Consider the following 11472-nt stretch of genomic DNA (forward strand, 5'->3'; position numbering starts at 1 on the left):
AAATTGAAAGAAGTGAGGTGTACAGAAAAGCTTGTACACCTAAACCTATTTTGCAGAAATTTCAAAAACTTATGTTCTACTCTGGAAAATTATTTACTCATTTCTTTAAAAACACAAATATCCAAGTAAGGCATGAAGCATGGATGCCTTAAAAATTAAAGTGTATTTACTAATTCCAACTACTATGTAAACCCCTCCTAAATTTGGCATCATCCGTGTTTCTGGTAACATCTTACAAATAGCTCATTGTGGAGAAGTTATGCAAGTCGGTAGAACTGGATTTCAAACTCTGGTGATGAAAAGAATATATTTTCAGGGATCACACCTGAACTCTGAAAAGATGAAAATACAGCATAAAGGAAGACCAATTAAGTACATTATAAGCAGCCTGTTTAAAAAAAAAAAAAATCTATTCATGAGGAAAAATTAACAAAACAAAAAAAGTATACTAAACATGTGCTTAACCTTCCCACAAATGGGTATACATACTTTACTTAATGGGACTACTATACCCATTTGTGGGACTATTTGTGGGAAGGTTAAGCATAGGCGGGAACGTTTTAGAACAGTGGTCACCAACCAGTCGATTACGATCAACTGATCGATCCTAGAGGATCTCCTAGTCGATTGCGATCTGTGGTGGCACAGTGTGGCTGCCGCTAAGGCAGACTCCCTGCCTAACCTGGCCCCACACCACTCCTGGAAGTGGCCAGCACAGCCCCGGGAATGCGGGGCAGGAGTCTCCCTCAGTGCGCTGCTCCTGCCTGCAAGCACCGCCCCCGCAGCTCCCATTGGCTGGGAGAGCTGCGGGGGAAGTGCTTGCAAAGAGGGGCAGCACGCAGAGCCACGTGCCCCCTTGCCTTCCCCCAGGGGCATGTTGGCCCCTTCCAGGAGCGGTGTGGGGCCAGGGTAGGGAGGGAGCCTCCCTTAGCCTCACTGCGCCCACCGCTGACTGGGAGCTGCCGAAGGTAAGTGCTGCCCGATGGGAGGCTGCACCCCAAACCCCATCCCTGAGCCCCCTCCCAGAGCCATTACCCCACACCACCTTCTGCACCCCAAATCCCCTCCTGCACCCCAAGCCCCAGCCCTGACCCCCCTCCCAGAGCCAGCACCCTGTACCCCCTCCTGCACTCCAAAACTCTGCCCCTGCCTGGAGCCCCCTCCTGCACCCAAACTCCCACACTGCGAACCCCTCGGCCCCAGCCCAGAGCCTGCATCCCCTCCCGAACCCAAGCCCCTGCCGGTGAAAGTGAGTGAGGGTGGGGGAGAGCGAGTGACGGAGAGAGGGGGGATGGAGTGAGCGGGTCGGGGCTTTGGGTAAGAGATGGGGCCTCAGGGAAGGGGCAGGGTAGATCCGGGGTTGCCCTTAGATTCAAAAAGTGATCCTGGGCGTAAAAAGGTTGGAGACCACTGTTTTAGAGGATTGAGGTGTACATTCAGAAGTCTGACTTTCCTATTTCATTTTATTTCTAGAGACAAGGTGGGTGAAGTAATACATTTTATTGGGCCAATTTCATTGGTGAGAGAGACAAGCTTTCGAGCATTCACATAGCTCTTCTTCTCCAGAGCTCTGTTGCTACAACAACACTGTGTATTTTTATTTATAGGTATTTATTCAATTAATTTTCCTTTATAAATGACTTCTCCCAGAAATAGAACACTTCCTTGGCAGAGCATTCATAAGGTGTTACACAACCCAAGCAGTTTAAGAGTGTCAGCTGGCCTTCAGCCTTCTACCTTTTACCACCAGCCAAGGTGTGCTAGAATAATCCAGAAATGCAAAGCCTAGCATGTTTGACTGCCTAATTCATCTTCACTATGAGATTGTAGCTATCGGGCACAAAAATCTTCTCACTTCATGGATTCCAAAAACTACAGCAGTAATGAACTGTGCTATTTATTACAATGTAGATTTTTTTTTTAATCACCTGCAGATTATATGTTAAACTTGTGTAAATCAAGGCAATACCCTGTAGTGCTCCTCCAGTACAGGGAAGTCAGATTTTTTAAAGAAGTTAAACTCCTTCTCCTAAATTAAGACACACGAGCAAAGTCAGGAAACACATGCACCTGCAACCCCATAAAGAACCCTCCTTTCCTTTGCCACATTCTGAAGCCAAATCACTACAATAGTGCAATGCATTCACTTTCTGACTGGACCCAATTATATATACCCTGAAACTTGTACTACCACCCCGGCAGGCCAGGGATCCCAGAGGCCCAATCAGTTTGGGGAGAGGTGGGAGGAAAGAGTGGCCCAAACTTTATTTCAACAAAATTTCAGAGAGATTTTGCATGCCATTCACAGATTCTATTTCCAACATTACCCTTCAAGCACACACAAGCTCTTATTTGCAAAAAATATTTTCCAAGGTCTCCATTTTCTTGGACAGCACAACATTTTCCAGGAACAGTAAGACTATAACATGCCCCACCACATTCAAATTCCACTTTTAAAGTTCTTGCCGCTTACTCTTGGTTTTTAATATATTCCTGTAAGGTGCTCTTAAATTTCAAATCCAGGGGGAGAAGAGGATTAAGTCCAACCCTCCAAAGCTTTATTTGCTGATAAGGACCTGAAGGAAAGCCTACAGTAACTCCAAAACTGCTGCTGACTCCCACCAAGGAAGGATTAGAATGGAAAGGGGGGGAAAAGGTGAGCTACTTCAGACAATCCACTTCACACAGCTCCCACTCCTCTTAATCTGAATATTTGGCTTCAGAGAAGTTTCAATACCCACAGTTTGGGAATGCCGTCTGTTCTTCAGGAAATATTTTGTTGTTGTATTTCCACTACAAAAAACAACTCCCCACTGAGTAAGAAAGAACCAGACAAAGAGAGAGAGAGGGAAAAAATCAAATTCAGGCCACCTACATAGAGTAAGATGTAGCCACAATGGGGAGGAGAGGAGGAGAAGAAAGCTATGTCAATTATTCCGTTTGCTCTAGAGCTCTATTTTGTGCACCCATTGTATTCAACCCCCCAGTCTAACACAGATCATTTTTGTGGATTTAGTGTGTACTAAGTAACCTATGGAGTTCTCTTAAAATCCCTCCAGAATGTGAAACATGACATGTCTATTATTATCTTCAGGAAAACAGCTGAAAGCTCAGTTCACAACAAACCATATCAGCTTTCCCCTTGATATATATCTGGCTAAGTTCTTGACCTTCCCAGATTTCTCAGCTGAGTTTCTCTTCCTGCCCCACTATTCCACTGCTTTCCACTGCCAAAACCATTCAGCCACTTCAGCCCTATAAGCTAAAGAATCTAAGTCGTTCCATTTACTGTTCTTTCCCATCGTTTGCTGCATAGTTCTCATTTCTCTGTTGTTTTCAAAATACTCAGAATTAATGACAAATGGTTGGTTATTGACCTTCCATTTAAATCATTCTGTCAGATAATTATAGTGTGTTATTTGGACAAGATGTATGGCTCTAGTGCATTTCAAAGTATCAAGTCAGTCAGCTTTAGCGATGAATAAACTTCTTCCATCTCTGAAACTATGAAAGGAAGATGTGCTGACTGGAGGTTATAAAACTCAGTAAACCATAAAGCTGGGCTGTGTAGGACACAGAGCCTTCTCAGGGGCTGGTCTGAGACAGAGTCCCAGAAGAACTAAGGAACATCCCAAACCTCACTACCTTCTGCTCTCAGTGCAAGGCACGCCTCTTCAATCTGCCTTTTCTCATACAAACATAGGGCAGAATATACATTTCAAAAAACCACAAAATAAAACTCTACCAAAACATAACCTTGCACTGCACACACAATCCTCCCCCTGGGGACAGAATGAGAGAATGGAGGAACCACATGTGACATTGTTCGGCCTGGTCTACTCTGTGTGTGTGTGGGGGGGGGGGGGGGGGGGGACAAGGGGGGAAGAAATCGATCTAAGTTACGCAACTTGACGTACTTAGATCTACTCACCGTGGTGTCTTCGCTGCGGTAGGTCGACTGCTGATGCTCCCCCATCAACTCCGCCTATGCTTCTTGCTCTGGTGGAGCACTGGAGTCAACAGGAGAGCACTCAGCGGCCGATTTATTGCGTCTTCCCTAGATGCGATAAATTGACCCCTGCTAGATCAATCGCTCTCTCTGGAGGTAAGTGTAGACATGCCCATAGTCACACTGCTTAATGCACTATTGAAAGGCACCCACATACTACAGTGATGAGGGCAGTATAAGAACCTATATAGAATAGAAGGCAGAGTCCTAACGTTCCAGAACAAGAGCTGTTAGAAAAGGGTTAATATTTTACAACATTCACAAGAAAGTTTCTATCCTTCCTACTAGATGCAAATGTTAAAAAAAAAAAAAAAAAAAAAAATCCAAATTTGTCCAAACTTTATGCTGTAACCCCATAAGAATGTCAAGCAAGGATACAAAATTGTGTGGGATGCTGTCCTCGAATGCCTGTAACTGTATAATGGGAGAGGCGACAGCAAAAAGAAAAATGATATTTAGGAAGTTATTTGCAAAGGTCTAGGATTTTCTTCCCTTTGACCTACAGGACCAGGAGGAAGTTAGAGCCACTGAAACACATCCTTGTGGAGGAAGAAGCAACAGAAAGTTTATTTCCTAGTAACTCAGGGTGATCTGCCTTAGCTATTTCTAATGCCCTCATTGCTGCAGTATCTAGATACCAAGTACTGATACTTTGTTTCACTTTCCTCGTTATTTTTATAGTATAATGACATTTGCATTTATAGATAAGCTCCCCTTTACCAGGGCTGAGCGACATTACCAATATCTTTGTATGCTCTTGTACGCTACCTAACACAATGGGGTCCCAAAGCCTGATTGAAACCTCTGAACACTGCCGAAGAAAAAAGATCTGTCTTCATAATGACTCTCTACATAGGACAAAGATTAAAATATCTTTCTGAACCCTCTAGGCTGACATTTCTCATGCTTTTCCAAAGATGGAGAATTTCTTCTGTTTTGTTAAAGTAGTTTGCAATATACTGGCATGAAAATGGCATGCAATTCACAAATTAAAATTTTGTGGATGCATTTGGGGGGGGGGAGATGAGGGGGTGCTTGTATATGAAAAAAATTCAAATAGCCTGTTTGTATGTGGAATGTGGCACCCTGTACATAAGTTTCCTCAATTGGTCCATCTCATCTGATTCAAACTTACCATTGTATGAAACCCAAGGAAGGGGGTAATTTCAACAACAAACAATTCAGCTTGGGCTCTCTCACCTCCACTTTGCTGGTCCTAGGACTTCTCCCTGCGGGTCCTGGCTCCTAGTTCCTTCTGTCTTCAAGAAGTTCTCAACTTTCACTCTCCCAAGCTCATCTGGCTTCCAGGACAAGCCGGCAGAATGACCCTGCATCCTTAGGCAGGGTCTTAGTACCTGCCAGAGACCCTGAAGTGAACTGCCTCTTCCCTAGAGTTCACAATATTTGTAACTGAAGGCCAGGGGAAGAGAAGGGATAAGGAAGCACAAGAAAACGTTCCAGACTTACTTGGCCTTCTACAACTTTTCACCTATGACTCAAATTCCCACTTTTGCATTCTCTGTAGAGAACACAACACTCACACACATAGCCCTAGAGTTAAATAAAATGTATTTGAATGTTTGATTTCTAGAGGAGAAAGATATCCCACAGCAGCAATCAGGCAGACAGCCAATGCAAATGTTCAGCATAGACTGCGATAGATTAAACAATGAGCAAAATGTGTGATGCCTAAGTTTAAGTACTGAATAACTGATAGCTAAAGAATAAGATGTATTATCATAATGTTTGGATCCTTGCGGTCCTCTGTGTGCCATATTAAGAAAAGGACATCATGCCTGGACCTCTGTGTATGAAACAGAATATCAGAACCAAGAAAAAGGCTAGTACAGATGCAAGTTATGCAGCATTGTGATAAGACTCCTGGGACAAGTAAAGAATATTTACAACACCCAGGGAACCAAAAGATAGGCGGTACAAAGTTAAGTACATTTCATTTTTTCCTAATGCTGGTCCATGTACTGAGACCGAAAGGCAAGCAGGTTTTCTGATCTGAGGACCTTTTGTGAAGAACAAGGCAGAGGTAGTAATTCCATATCCTACAAAACTAAAGATGGGATAGAATTTCCTATATGCTTTCCTGGGAAATAACTGGAGGAGAAGTTGTTCTGTATGGTCAACAGCTGCATATCTTCAGACAACTTCAAGAAAAAAGGGATTTTGAACATAGTACTTGACTGTTTGCACTATGGATTGTTTTATATCAGTTGTTAAAATGACCCAATATTATGTAAAATGCTTTGTATTTTCTGAATTTGAAGGAAACTGTTACAAATCCACTGCCCTGTTTCCTTATGCAATTCATGATACACTCAGTACGTTTATTCTACAAATAAAAGACTGTTATAGGATTTCTCCCTCCTCTCCTCAATTTTATAGTTAGGAAACCCAACTTCATTGGATATGAATAAAAAAACCTTCTTGTTAGAAATAGGATTGGGGAAAAAAAAAAAAGCCACAGCTAAAGTTTTACAAGTCATGCAGTAGGCAATGCTTGCTTTATCAGAAATCACTAGAAGCCTCCCTCCCTTCTCGCCTGCCTACAGACTAGCCTCTGTGTCCTTGTTTTGGAATTTTTTGTGTTTGAAACATTTTTGCTTACAACAACATTTGCTCTGTACCAGGGATGAGATGTCACACAACTGGTCTGCTTTTCCAGCACCTCCCTTTTGTTCTCATTGATACAGACATCAAACAAAGCACTAATCAGAAATGCTACAGGAGCAGAATAATTGTCCAGACATGCTCTATTTCTGGATGTTTGATGTTTTTTTATTGAAAATTTACCCTAAAAACTAACTTTTAGGTTTTCTACTGAAAACGTAAGACTATGAACTGAATGAGTCAATTCAGGCTTATGCTTTATCTGCATAACCAACAGCAGAGTGGTATTTCCCTACTGCTCAAACACAGCCCAAATTCTGTGACCATTCTGCAAAAAGACCAAGAGACAATATTGTTTTCATGAATTGAGATCTAAAATCAAAAGCTTATATTTTACTGAGGAAATGAAAGCTTTGAGTGTTTGCTGAAGTTAACTGGTTGAGATTGTTCTAATAGAATGTAGTATAGCTTTTAAATTTTAAAAAATTTGTACCGAGAGGTACAAAACTCAGATCTCACTTTTCTGTTTGTGTACCAAATACGATGCTCCATTAAAGCAAGATTTGTATAACCACTACACTTATATCAATCACTTCTGAAACTCAAAACCTATTCCACAAAAGTTTTTCACTCAGAGCTGGAATATACATGCACTGAGCCACACAGATATTATTTTATTGAACACGAAAGAGTAAAACATTCAAACAGTTGCAGATGTTTCTGTGAAGAAAGATGATGAAAAGTTTCTGCATGCTTTTTATCAGAATGATTGACCTCAAGGGGAACAACATTTGAATAACTAAACATGACTAACATTTTAGAAACTGAGCCATATATTCTATCCTATTTTTTGTAAACAACTTCCAAAAGCGCTGGGTAGTTTGGAATGGATATAAATCCTTATGATCCAGGGTTTAACAATCTCTAACTGTAAGTGATTAAGATGAAACCTTCTAGAGAAATGGGGGACAGATTATCCCACTCCTGCCTAAGGATGAGTTTGGAGGAGATACTGCATATTCCTTTGAAGCATCTGGTATTGGCCACTGTTAAGAGACTTGAAACTGGACTACACGGACTATTGGTCTGATTCAGTATGGCAATTCCATGTACAAGAGTATAATAGAGTCATGTAACTTCATTATGTGTTTCTTACTGTTATTTATATGTAGGACCCTACCAAATTCACAGCCATGAAAAATGCGTCATGGAGCGTGAAATCTGGTTTCCCCTGGTGAAATCTGGTCTTTTGTGTGCTTTTATCCTACACTCTACAGATTTCACAGGGGAGATCAGCGTTTCTCAAATTGGGGGTCCTGACCCAAAAGGGAGGAGTCAGGGGTCAGAAGGTTATTTTAGGAGGGTCATGGTATTGCCACCCTTACTTTTGCGCTGCCTTCAGAACTGGGCAGCTGGAGAATGGCGGCTGTGAGCCGTGCGCCCAGCTCTAAAGGCAGCACCCTGGCAGCAGCAGTGCAGAAGTAAGGGTGGCAATACCATACCATGCCACCCTTACTTCTGCGCTGCTGCCTTCAGATCTGGAGTCTCGGCCAGCAGCCTTCACTCTTCATCTGCCCAGCTCTGAAGGCAGCGCCGTAGCCAGCAGCAGCACAGAAGTATGGATAGCAGTACCGCAACCCCCCGCTACAATAATCTTGCGACCCCCGCCACCCGACAACTCCTTTTTGGGTGAGGACCCCTACAATTACAACACAGTGACATTTCAGATTTAAATAGCTGAAATCATGATTTTTTTTTTTTAAATCCTATGACCGTGAAATTGACCAAAATGGACTTTGAATTTGGTAGGGCCTCATGTATATGAGAACAGAATGCTATTACCTTTTTTATCCTGATATAATATGTGAGGAGACCTCATTTCAATGAACCGCTCAAATTTACAGAACTCTACCTTGGAATACATTTAACTATACCTAACAAAACTAATTTAAAACCCATCATATTTTTGTTATGGGGAAAAATAATCTCATTAAACTACAAATAAATATTCACTTTCCCTAATTTGTCAGATTCAATTAGCATAACCATAAATGCTTATAAACAATACCAAAGAGAAAACATTATGCCTCTTCATTATTATGTGCACTGTTACTTGTATTGTGCTGATCCTGTGTTCCTTTTGAAGAGAATTTAGAAAGTTGACCTATTGTGCTTTTAGGTTTATATCTTTCCCACTCCCACCTAAACGTATTATTACTAAACAGAACAAGATAAAACATCTGATGAGGTGGGTGGCAGCAGCTCACTGCTTGCTCTGTTGTCATGGACATACTGCATTCATTTAGTAATACCTGGTTTTACAACAGAAGCTGCCAACTTAGTATTTTTATTTCATTTTCCATGACATCTCTTCATGAAAGAGTAGCCAGTTATAAATGCCCTCACCAGTATTTCTCAGAACCTACATCAGGCAATACAATTTCATTCAGATAAAATTTATTGTATCTAGTTTTAAAGGATGGGGGGGGGGTATTTGTTTTATTTTAAGTGGAACATAAAAACAATTTTCCTTGTTACTTTGCATACTAAAAATATTGCATTCTTGCCCTAGTTTCTGACCAAACTTGAAAGCCAAATATCGGTCAAGGACAACCCTTTCCTTTATGCATATATAATAAAACTAACTTATTTTACCACCAAGGTGGCTGCATTTCAGTGGTACAATCTTCCTGTAGAAATTATATACCAATTTATAAAGCACTTAGGGAGCCTTATTACTCAATATTGACAGTTCCCTGCATGATGACGACAATGACAATTGATAAGACTGAGATTTTGCTAGTTTGTCTCAGAGATTTCCCAACTCCCCTATACTAATTTAGTGGGAGGCCACGTGGCTAAAACTTTTTCACTCCCACTCACCCCGGTATGTAAACTACAACTGGAAGGGGAAGCCACTTCAAGCAAGAGCAGAAGATCTCCTCTTCCCCTCACCCCAAAATGTTATTTAAAATTGTTTTAAATTCTAAGAGGCTGAGAATTATAGTTTATTTGCTAATGTTCGTTTTGCTACAAAACCTACAGAAATGCATAAATGAAAAACAGTCTACATGGTCATTTTTAAAGGTGTTGAGCAGCAACCTGTTATAAATTTAGGTTTGAAGTCTCTATTAGGACCAGTACACTGTATCAGGCTGAATGGCCACTGAATGGTTTGAACTATGGATTCCCGGAAACCACAGACTAAAACAAAAACAAAAAAACAAAAAAACCACCCTGGATTAACACTCCATTCTTCTTTGCAATTTACTGTGTGCCTGTGGGGTGAGCTCTTAAAAATCGAGCTCGACAAGGCCATTCACGAGCAAAGGGGCTTGCTCTGGAATCCTTGACCAAGTCTTGAGACTTGAACATTCAGAGTCTCGTTTATCTCCTTTACATGCGTCAGTTTATTGGGCACCTACCCAGTCAAAACTGAGATCAACGGCGAGATCACAAGTAACACAGCTAGCCGTTGTTAATGGGGTACTATAAAACGGAGACGAGATTAGCAGCAGGCACCTGGGTTGCTGGCCGAGCCCTGAGCAGGCTTTGGGCGCCGCCCGGACAGAGGCGCCCAATACAACCCCCGCTCCTTACAGGGCGACGAGGTTCTTTTGCGGTCAGCGGAGCCGATTTCAGGCCCGGGGCTCGCTACGAAGCTCGGCAGCGGAGCGGACATCCGCCCAGGTAATACGGATCATTAAGTGTGCGGCTGCCCATTGGATTAGCGCCCCAGGGAATCCCAGACCCTCGCTCCCCCCGGCCCGCCCCGCACTCCCGCGGCGGCTGGGGAGGCGCCCGCCGGCTCTTACCCTGGCCGCAGGCGCCCCGCTGGATGGCGATGACCGGCGGCTGCTGCAGGCGCTCGGAGCGCCGGCTGGCCGCCCGCAGCTGGCACAGGTTGCCGTAGGTCCTGGCGTCGCTGCCGCACACGGGCTCGCTGCTGGTGCAGACGCAGAGCCCGGCTTTGGCTCGCTTCCTCACCGTGGCCGTCGCCGCCACTCCCCCGCCGGGCGGGAGCCGGCACTGGAGCCCCTCTCCGCAGGGCGGCTCCCCGGCGGGCCCGCCGCAGGGCTCGCCCTCCTGGGCCGCGCACACCAGGCAGCAGCCGCACGCGTCCAGCGCCTCTCCGCCCGCGCAGTCGGCGGGCACGGCGGGGCAGCGCGCCCGCTCGCAGCGCTCGGGGCAGCCGGCGGCCCGCTCAGCCCCGCCGCCGCCGGGGAGCAGCAGCAGCAGCAGGCAGCAGCCGCCTGTCCAGCTCAGCCACAGCAGCATCCTGGCTCGGGGAACCGAGAGCCGGCCGGAGCGGAGACGGATGCAGCCCCCAAGATGCTCAGCGGCCAGCGAAGACCAGCAGCGCCGGGCTGCCAAGCCGCTGAAACCCGAGCCCCGCTCTGCAGCGGGGAGAGCTGGGGAGCGGTGCAAAGGGCGCCCCCCCAGGCGAGCGCTGCACGGAGGAGACTAGGCAGCGCTCACCCCCCCAGCCGGAGCTGCACCAAGCACAAGGCGGGACGTCGCTGCTGGGCTGTGGGGAAGCGGCCAGGAGCGCGCGCTGGGCTGGGGCGTGCGGCGAGAGAGGGTCAAGGGAGGGGAGGGGAGGGGCCCGGCTGGGGCTGCCTTATAAACCATCTCGCCTGCGTCGAAAGCGGCCCATTGGTTTGCACCGCTTGGGAGGGGATGGGGAGTGGGGAAGGACGGCAGTTTTCGTAAGCTGGCGGGTGACGGTGGAGAAAAGGGGCAGGCGGGGCAGAGGTGAGTGAGACACAGGGCAGAAGGTAGGGGTAGGACAACACGACGAGGGGGCAAAGTACTTTGCAGATAGCAAGCCGGGAAAAGGA

At 45.0% G+C, this 11472-nt stretch overlaps 1 protein-coding gene across 1 annotated transcript in view; it reads right to left on the reverse strand.

Moving 5' to 3' along the window:
* The window catches only part of HTRA1 (HtrA serine peptidase 1), a 50335-nt gene extending 39325 nt beyond the window's left edge, over positions 1 to 11010 (reverse strand). The window contains exon 1 of the mRNA XM_074959210.1: positions 10447 to 11010. Coding sequence (XP_074815311.1) covers positions 10447 to 10909 — 463 coding nt within the window. The 5' untranslated portion in view covers positions 10910 to 11010. The remainder of the gene's footprint in view (positions 1 to 10446) is intronic.
* Positions 11011 to 11472: the final 462 nt, after the last annotated feature.

This window comes from Natator depressus, chromosome 7, assembly GCF_965152275.1.
Source record: "Natator depressus isolate rNatDep1 chromosome 7, rNatDep2.hap1, whole genome shotgun sequence".
Lineage (NCBI taxonomy): Eukaryota > Metazoa > Chordata > Testudines > Cheloniidae > Natator > Natator depressus.